The following is a 21,674-nucleotide window of genomic DNA, read 5'->3' as shown; positions in this document are numbered from 1 at the left end:
GCGTATATATGACAAAATGAAACTAACACAAACACAAATGGACGAACAATGAGACTGCAAAATCTGAATAGATCAGCTAATGAAACGAACGCGAACACAAATGGACAAACAATGAGACTGCAAAATCTGAATAGATCAGCTAATGAAACGAACGCGAACACAAATGGACAAACAATGAGACTGCAAAATCTGAATAGATCAGCTAATGAAATGAACGCGAACACAAATGGACGAACAATGAGACTGCAAAATCTGAATAGATCAGCTAATGAGAGGGCAGACAAATGTGTAAGTGCAGATCAAGAATGTCAAGTTCAGACAATTTCATAAGCACTAGTCAAGACTTGATACAAAATTCATGGAATAAAAACAGTATTCAACTTCAGTGGTCAATCTAATGGTTCTAGGATACTTCTATACAAACTTCCCCTTCACGTAGTTGCTAGATTCCTCCTACTTTTTTCAAGTCGGGGAGATCTGTCAAGGAGACAATAAGAAGCGGTAAAACATTAGTACCCATTAGTACTCTGTAAAGTGCTTTTTATTTGTTAAGATTAAAAAACAAATTATTAATTTTATTTTAAAAGTTTTTTTTTTCTTTCCAAGGGCCATAAGATTCATAAGAAACAACATATGGTAAAAAAAAATTAAATTGGGACTCACAGAGCATTCCTCCATCCTCGCCGCTTCCATCATCTAGGCCCATATCCTATAGAAAATTATTTACATAGCTTATATAACACAACTTGAACTTTTGACTAAATTAGAGCATATAGGAAATAAATGTAATCAACTTACCGCAAGGTCGTCATCAGAAGTTAAAGCAGCTGCAAAATCAATTATACTGTTACAACAAATATTACAAATAGGGTATGCAAGATTAAAGTTCTACTTCTAAGAATTTTGAAGCTACAAGTGCTAAGTTACAATTCACAAATAGCATAGCCAAATGGTAATGGAATAGCATGGGATGGCAGTTTCATATTTATGTAAATAGAAGCAGAGCCAATTTGATAAGGATCCCAATCCTAAGGTTGGGAGAAAATAAGACTGAAATTGTATGGTAATATAGAAGAAAAAAATATACTGGAGCTTTTCAGGAAGGCGATCTTTCTCCCAAAGTAACGCCTACCCAAACCAACATCTTAAGTCATTATCAATGTGCCATATAGCAATGGCTAAGATTCTCACTAGTATCCTACTGATCCTTATGCTTTGATCATAAACCAACATCATAAAATTATTTCGGGGTCCCTATAATAGTTTTCAACGCAGGATATCTGCTACAGAAAGTTGGAAAATTCAAGTAGTTAAACTTGAAAGAAAGTAGTGACAAATAAGGAAGAGAAACGTCGGCAATATTAAAAAAACGTGCAGGTTGGAAAACTCAAATTGTTGAATAGCAAAAGGAGAAACTCAATATGGATAAATCCCTATCTATATTGGGTGTTCCATCCTTTCAAGAAAGAAACACGGCATCCATGGGTTCAACTTCTTCTGTCATTTCACAAACTATACTCGGATGACATTTTGGTTAATTGAAAAGTTGTTAATGTAACTCCCTTTACGACAGAGGTTCTCTCCTTTTTGTATATTACCTCTACAATTCCTAGGGTGTTTGCATTTTATATACCAACAGTACATCTATGTTACAAGAAAGAACTTACAGTCTGATTCATCCTCATCACACCATTTGTTCCAGTCAACCTTCAAGTATGGAGCAGGTTTTTCTTCCGTTTTCAAGAGCCGTTTCCACCAACCTTTCTGTTCTTTTTGGACGGAGCAAATTATGTTCCTCAAGCCAACCTTAGTTTTACAGCCCTGTATCAAGCAAAGAGAAGGATATTGGATAAATATAAAGTAAATGTTAAGCCATCAGATTAAGAGTGTTAATTAAGTTTCAACTCTACTTTGTTTCATTTAATTTTTAAATCTGATTGTTATTCTTGCTGTTATATGTCAAAATCAATGACTGTATGCTACATGTGTGGTGGTTTGCTAGCAGCTATAGCTATTTGCTGCTTGCCGCTTTTTAGTTCCTTCAATACACCGAGAAATATAAGAAAATACTCTCCTCTTACAATTTTTTCCACTCCTTCCTCTGATTTTCAGTAACAATCCTAAATTTTTTTTTGCGAGCTAAGCTAATAAGCAGAAGATCTTCGAAAACAATCACAGCATTGATGCCATTTTCCCGAACATTTAAAGTGTCAACTCCCAAGTCCCAACTTCCGCTCATACGGTCCTTAACACATAAGAGAATAAGAAACCACTACATATGATATAAGATCAGTAATGGACACATCAAGATCATTCTAAGCATGGTCTAAACAGAAGAAAAAAGTGCACCAAAAGTTATTCAATAGCTCACCTCAGGCACTATGGACCCAAAAAGTTCCAAACTGAAGTCAAAAGATGCACCTTGCAGCCCCTTTGCAGAGAAGCTAAATAACCCATGAGGTTCACACTTCACAGAAATATCTTTGGCATCAGGTAAAGCAACGGTCAGATAAACCTTATCCGAACGCTGAGCCCATAGAACCTCCGGATTACGACTACTGCATACACAAACAAAAAAAAAAAAATTATCGCCATGACTTGACAACTGCCTTCATCTATCAAGGCGATCAAAACCCCAACTCTATCCATTATGACCTACATTTACCAGCCTTACACTCATTCAAACAGATCACAGACAACATCTTCCACAAGCATCGATCCAGAAACGTAAACAAAACCAAATTCATCCCCACAAAAGAATCCAGTTACAGAAATAAAAAATTTCACATAAGAAGAAGAACAAAACTGGCGTGATTTAGCGGGAAGAAACAAGAGTTAAAAGGAGCGAATAATCAAAATCAAAAGCTAAAAACGCCAGAATAAAAGCTAGATGATCAAATACAAGTAGTGTTACATGTGAAGAAACAGCAAAATTAACAGAAAATACCTCATTCTGGGGAGGAAAGATCGGAAAGAACGGTGAGGAGAATCGAGAGAAAACCCTTCCCCGCTACTCCTGAATATAAAAATTGAAGTCCACTCTGGGGCTCTGTGCGTAACCGCTTAAACCCATTTTTGGTCGGAGGAAGATTGGATTAAACTAATTTTTCGGTTTCAAGTTCGAGCGTAGCTCAATACTATACATTTCCTCCATTAAATTTTTTTTTTTTTTTTTTTTTTTTTTTTTTTTTTTTTTGTCTAAATAAATTTTAATTCCAACAAATAAAAAAAAAATCTATATATTTACCAATTTAACCATAGCTACTTAATGATGTCGACTAAATGGGGTAAGGATAGAGAAGCCTTCTGTATAGAGCGGTCCCCACGTCCGTAAAATTTTTTTATTTATTTTTGTAAAAATTAATGCATATATTTCTTTGCTAACGATAATGAAAATTAATGTATGTTCACGGTAATTTTATATTTAGTATGTTTCCCGTCCCTACCTCCCATTTAAATTTACATCGCTGTAAATTTGTTTATTATTTTTGAAGAAATTAATACAAAAATTTTTCGCTGGGAGTAACGGAAATTAATGTACATTCACAAATAATTTTATATATGGTATGTTACCTGTCCCTGCCTCCAATTTAAATCTATATCGCTACAAATTTTTTCATTTATTTTTATAGAAATTTATGCAAAGATTTTTCGCTGAGAGTAACGGAAATTAATGTACATTCACAGTAATTTTATATATGGTATGTTTTCCATCCCCACCTTCTATTTAAATCTACATCGCTATAAAAAAAATTATTTATTTTTTTTGCAGAAATTAATGCAACGATTCTTCGTTGAGAGTAATGAAAAGTAATGTACATTCACGAGTAATTTTATATATGGTATGTTCTCTGTTTTCACCTTCTATTAATTTTTACATTCACTAGTAATTTTATGTTCAGTAGGTTCCCTATTTCCACCTGTTTAAATCTACATCACTGCAAAAAAAATCATTTATTTTTGCAGAAATTAGAGCGTGAATTATTGGCTTAAAGTAACGAAGATTAATGTACTATTTTTCTATTAAAGTAATGTCTTTAAAATCATAACTTTCAACAAAAATCAAATACTTGGTCGTATTTTCCTAAATTATTGTTAATTTAGCTTAAATGGTAGAATGCTCGCTTAGCATGCAAGAGATATGGGGATCGATATGCCACAACTCCGTGATGTTTTTTTTTTTTTTTTTGTCATTTTTTCCTAAATTATCGTCAATTTGTTAAAGGGGATGTAGCTTAGATAGTAGAGCGCTCGCTTAGCATGCGAGAGGTATAGGGATTGATATCCTGCATCTCCATGATGTCATTTATTTGTTCAATTTATTTTTCAAATGCAACCATGAATTAATTAATGTCTATGAAGTAATTAACTTTCAAGAAAAATCAGATGCTCGGTCATTTTTTCCTAAATTATCGTCAATTTATTAACGGGGATGTAGCTCATATGGTAGAGTGCTCACTTAGTATGTGAGAGGTACGGGGATCAATACCCATCTCCATGATGATGATGTCATGCTTGAGTGATTTTATTTTTATTTTTTAGACCACTTTTATTTATTTAGCATTTTTTTAATAAATAATTTATAAGCATGTATAAAGGGTGATGGTGTCCGACAGAACGGGGGTTCGATCGCCAAATGCCGCAAGTCGGATCAAAAAAAGGCTTGAAAACCAGTGAAGCCGAAGAAGAAGAACATTTAACGAGTGGTCTCCTTCATTGCGCTCACCTCGTCCTTCCATGGCTGACCTCCCTTGAGCTTGCTAACATTTCTCTTTCTTGCAAGTTCCTCTATGCCACTTCCAAATCCATCACTCTTCGTCGGATTCTCGACGCTTCTAGATCAATCGAGAACATCCCCATCCCATTCCACCCTCCAATCAACGATTGCCCTTACGCCTTCTTCATCTACACCCCGACGAGCATCATCCCCGATCACCGTATCGAACGCCAATGCTGGGGTTCAATTTCTGATTCACAGTCGAGTCATGTCGGGAGCGAATCGATGAATTTGGGCGGCGAAGTATCTGGATGCGATTGCGAAAATTGCGGGGATTTTGAGTTTCAATGCCCCTGTTCGAGTTTGGATGGGTTGGAGGATGTTGCTAGCGAGTGCGGACCACGATGTTCTTGTGGGCTGGAGTGTGAAAATCGGTTGACTCAGAGAGGAATTTCTGTTCGATTGAAAATTTCGAGAGATGAGAAGAAAGGATGGGGTTTGTACGCAGACGAGTTGATTAAAAAAGGGACGTTCATTTGTGAGTATGCAGGTACATTTTGATGTTCATTTTCTGGAATTTGTTACGATTTTGCATAGTTGTTCTGCCCTTTCTGCCTTAATTTGTTTGAGCGGCTGAATTTAGTATGAACATTAGAGTTAAAGATTGCATACAGTCTTTGAATCCCCTCGGTAATCAGTCCACATTACGCCATGAAAATACACATATTCTTAGTTGAAGTCCTGAATTAATGCTTAAGGAACTGCTCACCTACGTTTCAATTTGCATATATTGAAGAAGTGAGTTTCAACTTATAAGATTATATTTTAGTCAAGTCCCAAAATATATGTATATATTTCTTTCGTTCCATTGTTTTTTCAGTGAACCAGTGTTCTTGGTCCAACTATGAACTAAACAAAATCTCTCATAAGCTAATAGAAGAATTAGGGGTCTCATTGTTTGAATCTTGAATTAATGTTTAAGAAAACTACTGATTTACCTCGTATGTACATAGAATAAGTTAATTTCATCCAAATTAGTCAGTATATTGAAAGTTTGCGAACTCTATTGAGTATGAAAGAATGTTTTATAGTTTCATGGGGCGTGAAAGTCTGCAAAGTGAGGAGTAGTTAATATTAGTCCACAAAATTGCTTCTATACGAGTCGATTGGATTCCTTCTTGATCGATTTGTTTGTTTACGAGGGTAATTACTCGAGAGCACTTAAATAGATGAAAACTATTTGCTTTCTGGGAAGAATATGTGGATGATGATTTTTTTATCAGATTTTTGGTTAATGTAAATGAGTACTTGTTTACATGAAGGGTAAGAGATATACTGTGTTTAATGCATTGAAGATCTCTAAACTTTCTGCGGCTAATCTTTGCATCTAAAAGGTGAACTTTTGACCACCGGAGAAGCAAGAAGGCGGCAGAAAATATATGATGCTCGTGCTAAAGGTGGACGTTTCGCTTCATCTCTTCTCGTAGTGAGGGAGCACCTTCCATCTGGAAATGCTTGTTTGCGAACAAACATCGATGCGACCTGGATTGGGAATGTCGGGCGATTCGCAAATCACTCTTGTGATGGAGGTAATCTAGTAACGAGACTGGTGAGAAGCACAGGCGTTATGTTGCCTCGCCTTTGTTTCTACGCTTCACGAAGCATATCAAAAGATGAAGAGCTTACATTTAGTTATGGTGATATCAGAGTAAAGCATGAAGGTTTGAAATGCTTCTGTGGTAGTTCTTGCTGTTTGGGAACTTTGCCTTCAGAAAATACATAGTTTCATGAGTGAAAATAGAATGGGAACGGGAAGGAAAGGAATTGAGAGTAGTTTGTGTTCATTTTTCCTTGTATTATACTTCATTTTAGATAGTTAGTTATACCTAGTAACTTTTGCCATCCCGAACATACTTCTAGCAGCACTAATAGTGATATTAGTACCTTTTGGCTTCCCGAGCATAGATCAATGGATGGTAGCACTGATAGTGATACTAGTAACTTTTGCCATCTCGAACATATCTCAATGGATAGCAGCACTGATATTGATACTCCTCGTCCATGTTCTTAATGGCATATGTTAGAACTTTTAAAATGTCTATTTAGTCCTTATAATTTTAGAAAATAACTATATTTCAAGTTTACTATTCTCGATTTTACGTTCTCAAAACCCATTGATTAGAACTCGTTTACTCCCCAAATTTGGAATAATCTTCATCCACAAATCTAGAGTATATCAGGGGAACGACCATTTGTTCCCTTGATCTGAGCCACGACAGGACAACGAGGAGCCACAGCGATTGGCAACGAGTGGTAGACGACAACAGAAAGTGACATGGCGACAAACGACAAGCACAATGGTAAACAAAGAAGACAGTATGGCCGTGGAGGAAGCCAGAGAGAAGAAAAAAGAGCCATCTCAACAATCCAAGTACCAAAATTTACACATCATCAAGGAATTAGAGATCATTGAATACCATTTTCAAACTTCAGAAACCACAAAGGCTCCTTTTGAAACGTAATGTACATGAAAGTACATGAAAGTAGTCTTCGTATGAACAAATATATTCCCTGCAACTCCGACCAAAAAGTAGGAGTTCTGAGACCATCTTCTTTCTACTCTGCAGCAGCTTACCAGTGCCTTGCTCCTTGTTTTGCTCCTGCTACTACCGCATTTCTGGACATTTGTATCAAGGATTCAATGGGGGAAAACCACAATTTTTGTTGTCCTGTTAGAATTTCCAAACAGCCAAATAAGTTCGAGAACCGACAAGAATTACACTACGAAGTTGTCGACCATATTTAAGATTTACAATAGCACAGCTAAGAACTTGGTAGCAGATGTAGCAAGGAAAAAACATATTGGGAAGGACAAGCGAATTCACCTTGGTAATTTTCAAGTTGTGAGGCACTTGTACCACTAATCCTCTTGCTGCAGAATGAACACTAACATACAGTTTTGTGCACAACACCATTAATATACCAATCTGAATTCATCCTCTTTTTCATTCACAAAGTTCGGTGTTGGAGATACTACTAACAACTCAACTGCTTGTGCTTTTTGTCTTCTCTTTGTTTATAGGTCTGTCTTTCGTTGCAGTCGCTTCTTTCCGTATGAACTTCTTCTGCAGTTTTGCAGCGTCCTCCGATGAACTACCACTTGCTGCAACAACACCTTTCTGCACGTTACTCTGTTCCATGTTCTCCTTACCAGCTATCTTAGAGGTACTTTTATCAGGGCCCTTCTGCATTGCAGCCTTGTTTCTGGAGGGGTTGCCTGTGTTATCCTTTGAACTGGAATCCTGGTCAGCCTCTGGAAGCAATGCTCGACGGCTAAGGCGGAGCTGACCCTTTTCATTTACCTGTATCATTGTGAACTTATAATCTATAATCTGATGATCGAGTCGATTCCATGATTATAAGTTCATTCCATACCGACTGGAATAGAGCTAGCTTATATACATTCTAATTATGAGAAGGGGTCATCCGAGCGTATTTAAATAGATACCATGTTTACATATGGATCCCTACGCTCTTACATTCCATTTAGGATTAGGAATTGGTGTACGGACCTGTTTTTTACATATCTCTCGTTATTCGGGACCCTATTCATCTCTTTGGGCTTCTATTGAATCGAGAAATAGGTTTGATTGTCCATTTTTTTTATATAATAGCAAGGCATCCTCTGGATAATTCAAATCGAAGCAATTGGATGTCCGACTCGGACCTATATGACATGACCGAGCAATTGAAACACTCTAACACTAAATAGGTACAATACTGTCCCATCAGCAAAATTTTCTTTAAAGAAATTAAAACTAGTGGGTGAAGCCTACAAAAGTTCTAACTTGCAAACAATCAATTCATACAATCTCAGAACAATGGCAAGGGCATAGAATCTAACCTCAATGACTTTGACATCGATTTTGTCTCCAACTTTAACAGCCTGCCACAGAAAAGCTTTTTATCTTTAGAGTATAGAACTTTTGACAGAAAACATTGACAAAAGGGTCGAACCGAAGAAAAAATGTGCTTACATCTTCTGCCTTTGCCAACCAATCTGAGCTCAGCTCACTAATATGGCAAAGTCCCTGTATGAAAACTTACAAGAGACACAAGTAAAGGGACCATCTAGTTTTCATAACATGAAAGGAAATGGGAAATAAGGCGTCAATGATACCTCTCGTCCAGGTGCTATCTCAACAAAAACACCGTAAGCAGCAATTGTCTTGATCTCACAGTTCCTGGAAGGAAAAAGAACGAAAAAAATCCGAGGTCATACTCCAATAGTTTTGTTTGAAGAAACTAGCAAATGTTAAGTACAGAGGACACAGCAGCAATTGATATATTAATCAGGATGAAGCTCTGTATACAAGAACTTTGTAAAGCAGGAGATTTGCAGAAACACTGTTTCAAGGTAACATACGATTTCCAATTGTCTTTATAAATTTTTCCATTAAGTTCTCAAGTCCAAGACGATTACATTATTATTCGAACCCATCTTAGAGAATTCTCTCCAATGTTTAGACTACACCAAAAATAGTAATGTGTCCCAACTAGAAGTCCTTACTTATGCACCTTCCTTGAAAGGAAAACAGTGTAAAGAATTATTTAGAACAGTAATTACCTATAGATATCACCAATAGTTGGAACCATTGTCAGATTGCTAATAATAGCTTTGCATTTTTCCAAGCTTGACAAATCATTTGCAGTAATTTTAACCTACAAAAGCAAAAGATATCAAAATTGCAGTCAAAAGAGTCATAGCCGGCTAAGTTAGCTAACAAATGAATTTCTCTGAACATACTGTCCCATCGTCTTGAGTGTCAATAGCCTCGACTCGTGTTTCCTCTATTATGCTCTTCACCTTTTTTCCGCCAGAACCAATGATTAGGTTTATTTTTTCAGGTAGAACCTATCAAAGAATCAGAAATGAGAGAAGCAGTAAATTTCAAATTTTATTATCATTGTAAGAGTATTGTATTTCTTCTTATACTTCTATTATTATCACATAATACACAATCAATTACATCAAAGATGTGAAGGAAATTCAACAAATTGATATGGGCAGTGGACAAACCTTCATGATATGAATCAATGGAGCATACTGTGAAAGCCTTTTCGAAGGAGGAGGAGAAGACTTCAACATTTCAGCTGTCAATTGAAAACATACATTAGATATATCATACACTTCAAGAAAATCATAGAACTTTACCAACTTACCAATGTCATCGATCACCATAAATTGGTGATTAGAAGGTCAGACAATTAAAATACATTAGATACTGTTGAGACTATCCATTTCATGTCCACCACCTTTGTTGATCAATACAATCTAACCGGCACTCTCATTTGATTGGACCAAGCTAAATGGTTAGAAAATAGTGAAGCGGACGAAGAAAAGTGGAAACAGCAAGAAAATTGTGAGATCCCACATCGGTTGGGGAAGAGAACGAAGCATTCTTTATAAGGGGTGTGGAAACCTCTCCCTAGCAGACGCGTTTTAAAAACCTTGAAGGGAAGCTCGAAAGGGAAAGCCTAAAGAGGACAATATCTGCTAGCGGTGAACTTGGTCTATTACAAATGATATCAGAGCCAGACACCAGGAGATGTGCCAGCGAGGAGGCTGAGTCCTGAAGGGGGTGGACACGAGGGAGTGTGCCAGCAAGGACTCTAGGCCCGACGGGGGTTGGATTGGGGGGTCCTACATCGATTGGAGAAGGGAACGAGTGCGAGCGAGGACACTGGGCCCTGAAGGGGGTGGATTGTGAGATCCCACATCCGTTGGGGAGGAGAACGAAGCATTCTTTATAAGGGGGTGTGGAAACCTCTCCCTAGCAAATGCATTTTAAAAACCTTGAGGGGAAGTCCAAAGAGGACAATATCTGCTAGTGGTGAACTTGATCGGTTACAAAAATAGATTTGAGGCTAGCTTGGTCCAATCTAATGAGAGTGCATTGATATATCTGGTGGGGTTGGCAGTAAGATAGTAGGAGGGATTGAAGTAACAGAAGGAAAGGAGAATAATTCCATTGATGAAAGGAGGTTAGTTCCAAGGAAGGTAACTAAAGAGACTGGCTGCATATGACTTAAGGCAATTTGTCCCTTAAATGATTAAGGAAGAGGTCCTTTTGGTATAGTTAGTGAAGATCGTGATATTAGGAAGGGAGCCTGTTGAGAAAATATACGATCAAGGATCTGGAAAGGGTATGGAAAGAAAATTACTAACCAAGAATATGCTTACGGCCATCCTTTGCTTGCAGGAGCGCCTCTCTCATAATGGGTATAGTAATGCCGCCCACCTATCAAATCAACACAGATTCTTATCTTCACAAGGACTTTTGAAGCGTATCAAATAAACATATTATAGCAAATGACACAATAATTGCCAAATCAGTAAGAAACTGGGATAAAATCGAAGAATAACATACCTTTATATCCATCTGAAATGCTGTTATGCCCGTTTCATTACCAGCTACCTGTAAAACACCAATTTTATGCATAAGATTTGGATTTAGTAGCCCTGGTTGTAACATTTTTATAGATATGGGAATCTTGTTTTGAGTCAAAAATCAACTAAAGCTTTGAAATAATACCTTGAAATCCATATCTCCAGAAGCATCCTCGGATCCTGTTATGTCAGACAGAATAAGTGGAGTTCCATCTCCCCCAAATTCCTTTGTATCATTAACCAAACCCATTGCTATTCCAGCAATTGGACACTTAATTGGAACTCCAGCATCCTGCAGAGCCAATGAACCCCCACAAACGGATGCCATGCTAACATGAAAAAACTAGCAAATATTAAAAAATGAATAGGTTTTTAAAAGAGTTCTCAAAATTATTGACAATAAAATGAACAAAGATAGCACAGTTTATATGTTTTGGAAGCATAAAAACACTCAAACCAACTAACCTTGAGGAGCCATTGCTTTCAGTGATTGTACTCTCAACACGTATGGTGTAAGGAAAATCATCTTCAGCAGGTAAAGATGGTTCAAGTGCTCTCTCTGCAAGCGTACCGTGACCAATTTCCCTTCGACTAGGTGCACCAATACGCCCAACCTCTCCGACACATGATGGGGGAAAAGAGTACTGAATATGGATATGAGTTATTAGTAACAATCACCTTGCATTATCAGAACTCAAGACCATCTTAATGAGGTATTTAAAAGCAAATACCATCAGGCAATTCGTCACACCTGATTTGATAAATTGGAACAAGAAAAAGAAATACTTTTGACGCTTAAAGCAGTGAACGTCATTGACCCTTTTTTATCCCCTCCCCCCACCACCACAAGAAAAAAAAAGGGAAAGCAGTGAAAGTTTTATAAATGTAAAAGTCTACATAGCTACCATTGAATAGATTGAAAACTTGATACATAACAACCTACAAAATACAAAAGAAGAAGAAGAAGAAGAAAAAGATTTTAAGCAACCTGAAGGTAGAACCTTTTCAACTCATCTGCATCAACAAGGTTGTCCACTCTTTGTGCCATTTGCTTATCCCCGAGCGTAACCACTGCAAGTGACTGAAAACAAAACAGCACATAAATATTGCAAATTTGATGCATACCAAGGGGCGGGAGCAAGAATTACTTGCGTTTAACATCTTTCCACTCCCTTGTTTTATTTGTGGTAGGGCCGGGACTTAAGAATTTCCTTAGTTTCACTAATTTAAGATGGAAAGACCAAACCAAAAGGAACTATAAGATTTTCCAACTAAAAAACCAAAAAAGACCGGTTATTTGGAATGGACTCTCGTGCCACTCTTCTTTTCTAGATATGAAAGAGAGGAAGCAAATCCAAAGAGGTTACAAAAACGACCTTTGATTGATTTGTAAGGTAACACACACACACACATGCACTAATGATTGCCACAACCTGAGTTTCACCACGAGTGAAAAGTGTGCTGCCATGTGCCCGAGGAAGTAACCCACATCTTGAGTTAATTGGACGTATCTCAACTGGTGTCCTCCCATCACTTCTTATTCCACCCTAAAGCAGTAACGAGCAGAGAGAATATGAAAACATTTCCATGAGAATAGTTTTTTTTTTTCTTTTTCTAATATATCTTTTTCTAATATACGTGAGTGTTTGGGTTAGCTTGTACATATTTACAAAATTCTCAAAGGACAACTGTTTGACTCTACTACATTTGGTATCAAAAAAAACTTGTAAGATATCAAATCCTTGGGTTAGCATGTACGTAATTACAAAATTCTCATAAAATTCTCATAGGACGACTGTCTGACTCTACAACATTTGGTACTAAGAAAATTTGTAGGACATTAAATCCTAGGGAAGTGGTCACCATGTATTGAACCTATTCCATCTAGATCTGTTCATGAGGCGGGGCAGAGATGGGGAAGCCTTTCCCATCCCTGTTCCTTCCGACTATTTCAATCCCAATCCCAGCAAAATTTCCTATTATTTTCACGAGGATCGAAGCGGGGATTCCTCTGGGAGAAATTTTCCCTATATATACAAAGAATTTTTAATGGATAATTACATTTTCCAGTATAATTTCTATTAAAAATGTAAAACATAGAATATAGAGCAATTGTACCTCCACAATGCGTCTCCTGAGAAAATTGGATGTCACTTCTTTAAATACTAACTTTACGTCTACCACGGAAAAGAGCTATAAGAAATAGAATGATACGGTGTTAAATAAAACTACAAAATAAATAAAATCAGATAACGAATGAATGCAAATAACAAAAGATAATTCATCTGAAACAGGGCAACCAAATGAAGACATTTTCTTAATAAAGATCCATAATAATAAAAATAATAACTATCATTATTATTATGTTAGAAAGAAGATACTAGGACTAGATTTTTGTTGAAATAGGAATTTTTTAAGAGATTTATTCCATGATCGATCTACTTGACACAAAATTAAAAGTTCACAAACTAATTAAAATCATTTTAAACTTTCGGATCTAATTAGACATGATCATAAAAGTTAAAGGAACTAAACTTGTATTTTAACCCAAGATAATTATCAGATAACAAAATGAGGCAGTATGCAACAGAACATCAGGCAACATCTATGTAAGATGTATAGGATTAGAAATATTAATGGGGCAATGATGGTTTTTATATAACTATGTATGATATCCATATTAGTGGAACAGGAGAAAACTAGAAGAGATCACAAAATATTATATAATAAACGATTATAAGTAGGGTAAAGGAGCTGAGCATTACTGTTAAGATAGGCCGGCGTGTAGTTGGTTTAATATGGACATCACCTTCATCAACTTCACCATCCACCACCACTTCATCATCCTCATCTTCATCCTCCACCAAATCAGGTATAGGTTCGAGAACTTCTGAAGTGGTATCTAAACTGACGTAACCTTCTTCTGTCAATATGGAAATAACCTTTTCTTCTAATGATAAGAGAGCCTTTCTACGGGGAATTTTGCTTTTAATTTGCAGGACTTTTTCTAACTCTTTACCGGCAATTTCCTACAAAAAAAAATATTATTTTAGCAATCATCCAAGCATACGAATGAAGGGAATTTTACAAAAGAAACGGACGTGAATGATCAACGGAATGTCTTCCATTTTAAATCATAATAAATTAGAATTCACAGTGTAAGAGTTCAAGTTCACCACTAGAAGATATTGTCCTCTTTCGGCTTTCCCTTCCAAGCTTCCCCTCAAGGTTTTTAAAACGTGTCTGCTAGGGAGAGGTTTCCACACCCTTATATAGAATGCTTCGTTCTCCTCTCCAACCGATGTGGGATCTCACACACAGCTTCTAAGGGCTTGAGACTTTGAAGCTCCAATACTAGGAGCAAACTAATGTGTATTTGTAACAGACTCTAACATTACCATCATGTGTTTTTTTAAAGAAAATTACAGACACGGAAATTATCATTAACATGAAAGTTCTGTAAAAATACCAAGTTATTAGCAGTAGGATCACACTCTCAAACCCATATGCAGTGTACACAATGAACATAATTTTTTAGGAAGGTAAAGAAGATTGCCACAACCTTATTCAGTGAGAGAGGGAAACAAAATACATACTTCAACATGTTCATAGAGCTGAGGAGGAGGAAGCTTAATGGCATCGAGCATTTTTGGTTTCCCTCGCTCCCTTACTAATGCATCCACCTCCTTGCAAATTGCTATTACAGCATTCTGCTTTCAAGAAAGAGTTTTGTATTGTTATTCTGGGTACCTAGATAAACTATCTTAAAATACATCAGTAATAGGCTACATACTTAAAGTAAGTAAACAACCTGCCCAATTTCTACAGCTTGGAGCAACATCTCTTCAGGTAGAAAATTACCATAGCCCTGCATGGATATTTTAATAAAATTTGTTACTCTATGCACAATGAAAACACAAATTTGTAGATTATATCAATATTTTAACACTCCCCCTCACTTGTGGGCTTGTAAATTTGTGGAAGGTCCAAAAAATGGAAATCAATATTAATGGAGGAGGAAATGATATTCCAGGGGGTTTGAACACCAAACCTCCTCCTTTGATACCATGTCAAATCACCAATCAACTATGAAGCATTTAACCTAGCCTCCTCTCTAGAGATTATTATCATCATACTCCTATTTAATCAATGTCAACTGGAATAATTATAAGCTCCTTCAGCACCGAGTGGAGCTTATTTCCCTTTTTTTGAAATTTTCCTGGATGAATTATGTCATATCGAAAAAAAATAATAATAAAACATGAAGAACATGCGAGCATAATATTTATTTCTAAATATATCTCGAATGAAACGTAAATTGTACTGAAGGATTTATGGAGCACAAAGAGTAGGAACATAAAAATCACCCTTTAGGAAAGCTGAAAAAAATGGACTTGCCTCTATCATCAATATTGCACTATCAGTGCCAGCAAGTACTAAATCAAGCTCAGAGTCTTCCATCTCTTTAGTAGTTGGATTAACAATAAACTTGTCGTTAACAAGACCAATTCGAACTCCAGCAACTGCTTTTGAATTAGGAACTTCTGAAAGCGCACTGTATATTTTGAACCATAACGATTTAAAAAATGGAATACCGAAATGAAAATGTATGTGCAACATAAATGTTTGTAGAAGAAGTCATCAAACAAAAAGATAACAGACTTACACTGCTATTCCAGCTGCTGTAATTGCCAAACAATCAGGAGTGTGCAGACCATCATAACTCAAAACCTATAAGAATATGTAAACACCAACCGTTGTTGTCGATGAAGAAAAACCCAATATGATAAACACTTTAGCTTATACAACTACATCAGCTATTGAAACTATTAGTTACAAATAATCAATTACAAGATTGAAAATTCCTTTGAGGGAGCGAATACTTGATTCTTGTACAACCTTATTTTTAGGCCTCACTTCTTTAGATGAGAGATGATTTATTAAATAAATATATTACAAAAGTAAGCCACGGAAGTTGTACAAAAGTTCTCAAATTGGCATGTATAACTCTGAGAAAAAGTACTAGAAATTGCTCTAAATATCTCATGCAGATTATCTCTTATATTTGAGATGATTAAATAGCCATAAAGCTTTCACTTCAAGGACAACTAATTTGTTTATCCCAAGGAATATACAAAATGTTTTAGATGATCCAAATTGAAACCTAAATGCTTTGAGATGGAGTACAAAGTAATAAACTTATCAAGAAAATGATGAAATGTAGATAAGTAGTTATCATAAAATGAAATATTAATAGTAGTGTTGAAAGATACATGGTCAAGGTAGCAATGAAATGCTTTACCCAAACATATGGGAATGATTATCAACAAATGTTAGCTCATGTTGCTAAAATTAACTCTATTAGAATTTTCTTGTCTTCCGTCACTAATTTAGATTGGCCTCTCCACCCACCCCATGTAAAAAGTATTTCTATCACGAAGAAGAGGTTTTATGAGTACAACCAAGATCCAATACGGAACTTGAAAATAATAACCTATAGATTAAAGAGATATCTATATCGTCCCAAACAATCTCCAAGATCATGGTTTGAACATTATTTTTAAATTAAAAATCTAACTTGCAGGGAGAAGAAAGAAAAGAATACACCAGAGCAGCAAAAAAAGAAAACAAAAATCCCGAAAAAGGAGCCAAGAATAAAAACCAACAAATTATAAAGTACACGATAAAAATCTCAGAGGATTCGGTGCTTTTGTGCTTTTGTCCACTCTTCCTAATTTGTTATGTTCTAGAATCTAATTTTTCTTCTCTTTTCCTTTTCAGTCTTTGAGAGCTTGTATCCTTTAAGCATTTTTACTTCTTTTCCTTAATTAATGATATTTTCGTATCTTGAAAAAAAAAATTATGTGCATTTAACTCCAAACATCTCTGAAGAACCCTACACCATCCACCTGTTCCTTTATACCCAAATGTTACACAATTTAGTTATTAAATGGTGTAGTTAGATAACAGTAGTTGTCAACTAATGCAGTTGAGTCAGGTCTACACGCAAGCTAACTCGGCCACTCAAGATATGTATATAAAAGTCGCATCTGTTATAATATGTCAATTAGTTGCTCCCATACATGGTTATCAATTGGGTAGAAAGCTTTAATTGAATGTCGCTGTACCCTCCATAAGGCTACAATCATTTTGCATGTCTTAGATGTAAAGAAATGAAAATCTACTTCGGTCACTTCTTAGATTCTTTGTTTCTCTTTGAGCCTCAATGTCTGGACCTTTTTGTAATTACTCATTAGGTCTCATTTTACTTTACTGGAGCCCCTTTTTGTATGTCCGTGTATTCTTTTCATTTGTTTCTTCATTAAGGTTTGGGTTTTATACAAAAATAAATAAATAAACGAATGAAAATTGATAGCATCATTAACTCATACCCAAGATAATATCTGGGTTTCATGGTAAAAACCTTTGGGCATAGTTGGGCGCAAGGGCCTATCAATCAATCTACAAATGAGAACCTGAAAGAAAAATAATAATTAATAAATAATATAACAAAATAATAATAAATAAATAAATAATATAACAGAAGGACGAGAAGAAAATAGATTTTTTTTCATGACAAACAGAGCAATTTATCAAATGAAATATGCAATGTAAGAAGCCTCAGAGAAAAAGGGTTGCAAGGGCCACCCCGGTAACTACATATGGAAGAGACTCATAGTTACCAAAATGCCTATCAGAGAGCCCAGAAGGAAGCCTCAAGGAACTGACTCTCTATTAAAGAACAGATTCTGTTCAATTAATCATGCAAAAATTATACCTAATCTACCAAGATTTTTGCCAAGGATCGAGATCAAAGGAAAACCTATATAAAGAAGTTATCAATTAAATGCAAAAATAATTTGGAGGGGGAATAATAATAGCAGGTGGCACAATATATCCATGGACTGAACAAAGAAATACAAGACTTGATCATTCCTCCGGGAGAAATAAACGAAAGAATCTACATGGCAGTGGGTTGAAAACAACTAAGAAGAAGGTTAATAAGTCAAAACACTGAAATCAAGCTAAGAATCAATTAAGTCAATCAAACTTGAGTCGAAAACAAACGATTCGGGAGAAAAGCAAATTGATGGAGTGTAGAAGATGAATATGAATTTCGGCTTCTTCAACTTCAAGAGGGGAAATGCGAGTCAAGTCTAAGGCATTATTAGGCTAAAGTACAGTGGTTGATTTTAGTAATCCAAGCAAAAAACAATAAAATGGTTCAGCCAACAATGGGAAAGAAAGTTGCGCATTTATGATTTACCAAATGAATTACAAAAACAAATATCGCTCTGAAGGAAGAAAACTCATTATCAGAATATTGAGAGAGAATGAAACCAGTTGTGTGCTTTGATGGTTCTTAACCTAAAAGCAGAAAATGGAACAACTTAAAAGCATTCTATATTGAAGACAAGATGCATGCTAAAAGGCAAGGTCTCCAACGTAATTATAGGCAATAGAATTGGTGAAGTGAAGTGCCAAAGCTTCTTGTTAAGTCTTTGGGTTCGACAATTGTACCCCCAATTACCTAGTTTGGGAAAACTAATTCACGGTAGAAGTTGATGCATCGGTTTATTTCAGAATAAATTTACGTGCAATGTTTAGAAATGTATAACTATGCACTGACACACATATCTTGTTGCGCTTATTCTTGCAACTCCTTTTGCCTAAAATATGTGCTTCTTATATTTTGCATCTTATCATGATGAGAATAGCTCAAAATGTAGCCCATGATTAACCTACATTGCCAAACTTGTCACAAGAAAACTTAAACTAGAATATTATGATCATATTTAAAACAATGTTTCTTTTGAAAATGGAAAAAGAAAATAAATTTAGCAAACAGACTACCTCGTGATCTCTTGCTCTTCCTTCGCGTTTGAAGAATCCTCCGCTGCGCCAAAGGTATAAACAAGGTTATGCATCAAACTAGAAGAAAAAAATAACTACAGAAAACAAGTAGGAAGGAGTGCAATGCAGACCTAGTCCGACCTGCTGCAGAAAAACGTTCTTGATAATTAACAAAAAGTGGAAAGAAATCCGAAGGCTCGCTTGGTATATCAGCCAAACAAACAGATGTATAAACAATCTGAAGATATAGAAACCAAATGTGTTAGTTTCTCCTAATCAACTAGTTTGCAAGAAAGAAAAAGTAAGTAAAAAACTAGTTCTTTGTGCATGTAGAAACAGAATACCCAAAATAAAAGAACCAAGAAACTAATGACAAACAAACTATAAATTTAAAAGAAAGGGCTCCAATTCAATTACTAGATCCAAAGAGGGGAATTGAACCTAGCCAAGGTTCAAATCTCTGCCCAATACCTCCAAATTGCTAAAAGCTCATCCTATTTCTGTCAAGCCAAATATTCCAAAAGACCACAATAAAAAAAAAGTAGCCCACGATCAAGTCGATCCTATCTACGAAAGGCAAATAAACAGTGCACCTCCTTCACCCTAGATCTCCCACGCAAACTACTATGAACCAACTACACTCTAGACATCTCCAGAATGCTATCCCAAATTGCACCTCCAAATTGAGAATCCCATAAAAAATGCTCTCTTACAAATGTTGCATCGCTAAGACCATAGAATAACAAGAGACTACATATGGATGGGGTCAATAGTGATAATCTCTTGTGCGAGACTTGCTAAGCAAAAAAATAAAACTGACCTTCTTGGGATACACATCTTCCAAAGTGGGGTGATTAAAGAGGGAGTGGAGAATGGGGCATGCATAATCGATAAAAGAATGAGCTACAAGATATTGGCATTAAAGCAATAGCAAGCGAAGAATTATATGAATTTGAAATTCATCTTACAGTTTCTCCATCAGTTACTGTAACAGCACCACTAGCTTGTCTCCCCATATGGCCCGTCTCGACCAAAATCTGAAAGATTCATAATGCAGAACAAAAGCTCCAGTAAAGACGCACATTTACGGAACATTCTCGTCCAGACAACCAGATAAAAGCTACAATTTTGGCTACAGACAAAGAAACTAAAGCAGAGTACAAGTGCAATAAGACAACAAGCTAAGTGGTTCTACTAGGTTCGCCACATCCATTAACATACATTAACCAAACAAAAGCAAATTACTTAGAGCTCACAATAAACTGAAGAAGAACTCCTCCAACCCCCACCCCCTGATTTTTCAAGTTTGCTCTCTCACTCACAAGCTTCTTTCTTCACTCAAACTTCTTTAGCTTACATCTGTTAGGAATCACGAACCTCCACAATGGTATGATATTGTCCACTTTGAGCATAAGCTCTTATGGCTTTGCTTTTGGTTTCCCCAAAAGGCCTCATACCAATGAAGATATATTCCTTACTTATAAACTCATGATTAACTCCTTGATTAGTCGACGTGGGATTCTTCTTCCAACAATCCTCAACAACATCTCCATTTAACCCGATGGCAGAATTTTATATATTTCAGCTAACAACTCTCAGTCACTCACTTGCATTAACTTGAATTTACACTTCTTATTTTTACATAGGCAACTGGCTCACATAACACTCAAACAACAAAAAATTTCTTTTGGCAACACATGTACATAGATTTAAAAGGTTCTCCATACAGTTTGAAAAATGAAATTATACTCAAAACCCCACTTCCATAAACTCCTCGTTAACACATTAAAGTCGCGGAAAGTAAAATTTCTCAGACTTACATGTCTATCCCCAACAGGAATTTTGACAGAGAAAGGCCGCAAAGAACTGGGTATTCCATCGCTCGCCGCAACCGAGTCAGGTTCCGCAGAATTCGTAAGAGCCCTGGTGACCAAACTCTTACCATTTTTCTTACTGCGAAGAAGCGACAGAGACGAGAGCTTCGGTTTGGTGAAAGCATGGAAACGAGGGCAATAGGAAGATAGAGAGATTTGGCATGTCCCAGAATGAGAGAATTCGGCTGCGTGGGAATAGCATGGTCGGAAATGGAGGCCGCAAGTGTTCGCTAACATTGTTGATCTGTAGGTGCAGCTGCTCTGTGTTGTTCGAGAAGCAGACAGAGAAGGGGAAGAGAGGGAAGATTGTAGGATTTTATCCACTCCCAATTGACGGCTCGCAAAATTGCCTTATCGATTCTTTAGTGCAATATTTTTTGGAGGGAGTATTTTATCCCGTTTCAAATGCTGGAACAGAATTAGGTCAATTTTATATAATAATTTAATCTAACTCCTAAAAATTGTAATAATTTTATATTATAGATAAGAGTCTCGAGATTGATCTTTTGAGTTTCTTCCCTTGAATGCATCTAAATAGTGTTGTTTCAAAGCTACTGCTTTCGATGTATTTAGGTTTTTGAAGTCACACACACTCGTACTTGTTTGTTCTTCTTGCGTACTAACACAATGAGAACCAACATTTGTGATTTGATAGAGGAGACATCTAAGAGAGAGCTCGACAAAATAGTCATGTGGTGCGGTGAAATGTTTCACGTTCGGGTTTCTGGCCCCCTCCCTTGATCTTCACCTCATTGTGGAAGAGGGGAGGTGAGTTGAG

The 21,674-nt window shown here is 36.3% G+C and overlaps 3 protein-coding genes across 4 annotated transcripts; 1 reads left to right on the top strand and 2 right to left on the bottom strand.

Moving 5' to 3' along the window:
* Window positions 1-238: 238 nt before the first annotated feature.
* On the bottom strand, window positions 239-3,108 carry LOC111789998 (HSP20-like chaperones superfamily protein). Its single transcript, XM_023670753.2, has 6 exons — window positions 2,948-3,108; window positions 2,372-2,558; window positions 1,668-1,821; window positions 799-827; window positions 664-709; window positions 239-477 (listed from the first exon to the last, which is right to left on the bottom strand). The coding sequence occupies exons 1-6, from the start codon at window positions 2,950-2,952 to the stop codon at window positions 443-445; spliced, it is 456 nt and encodes a 151-aa protein (XP_023526521.1). The 5' UTR covers window positions 2,953-3,108; the 3' UTR covers window positions 239-442.
* A 1,509-nt stretch (window positions 3,109-4,617) lies between these two features.
* SDG20 (SET domain protein 20) lies at window positions 4,618-6,772 on the top strand. Of its 2 annotated transcripts, none has more exons than XM_087122278.1 (2): window positions 4,618-5,255; window positions 6,112-6,772. In XM_087122278.1, exons 1-2 carry the CDS (start codon window positions 4,637-4,639, stop codon window positions 6,498-6,500), a joined length of 1,008 nt encoding a protein of 335 aa, XP_086978404.1. In that variant the 5' UTR covers window positions 4,618-4,636; the 3' UTR covers window positions 6,501-6,772. The 2 variants fall into 2 exon arrangements, with proteins under 2 accessions (XP_086978404.1, XP_086978403.1); XM_087122277.1 differs by having other exon boundaries at window positions 4,618-5,267.
* A 346-nt stretch (window positions 6,773-7,118) lies between these two features.
* On the bottom strand, window positions 7,119-21,274 carry RIF10 (polyribonucleotide nucleotidyltransferase). Its single transcript, XM_087122276.1, has 25 exons — window positions 20,843-21,274; window positions 19,991-20,059; window positions 19,154-19,260; window positions 19,023-19,065; window positions 17,561-17,644; window positions 15,835-15,899; window positions 15,567-15,723; window positions 14,980-15,036; window positions 14,765-14,878; window positions 13,934-14,197; window positions 13,287-13,361; window positions 12,602-12,715; window positions 12,157-12,249; window positions 11,634-11,812; window positions 11,314-11,497; window positions 11,149-11,196; window positions 10,947-11,019; window positions 9,798-9,871; window positions 9,525-9,632; window positions 9,345-9,439; window positions 8,898-8,961; window positions 8,755-8,808; window positions 8,622-8,663; window positions 7,603-8,079; window positions 7,119-7,446 (listed from the first exon to the last, which is right to left on the bottom strand). Exons 1-24 carry the CDS (start codon window positions 21,131-21,133, stop codon window positions 7,762-7,764), a joined length of 2,772 nt encoding a protein of 923 aa, XP_086978402.1. The 5' UTR covers window positions 21,134-21,274; the 3' UTR covers window positions 7,119-7,446; window positions 7,603-7,761.
* Window positions 21,275-21,674: the final 400 nt, after the last annotated feature.

Source organism: Cucurbita pepo, chromosome 3 (genome assembly GCF_057944985.1).
Source record: "Cucurbita pepo subsp. pepo isolate OVF chromosome 3, ASM5794498v1, whole genome shotgun sequence".
Classification (NCBI taxonomy): domain Eukaryota; kingdom Viridiplantae; phylum Streptophyta; class Magnoliopsida; order Cucurbitales; family Cucurbitaceae; genus Cucurbita; species Cucurbita pepo.
The sequence above is the reverse complement of the archived record's forward strand: the minus strand, read 5'-3'. Positions and strand labels throughout refer to the sequence as shown.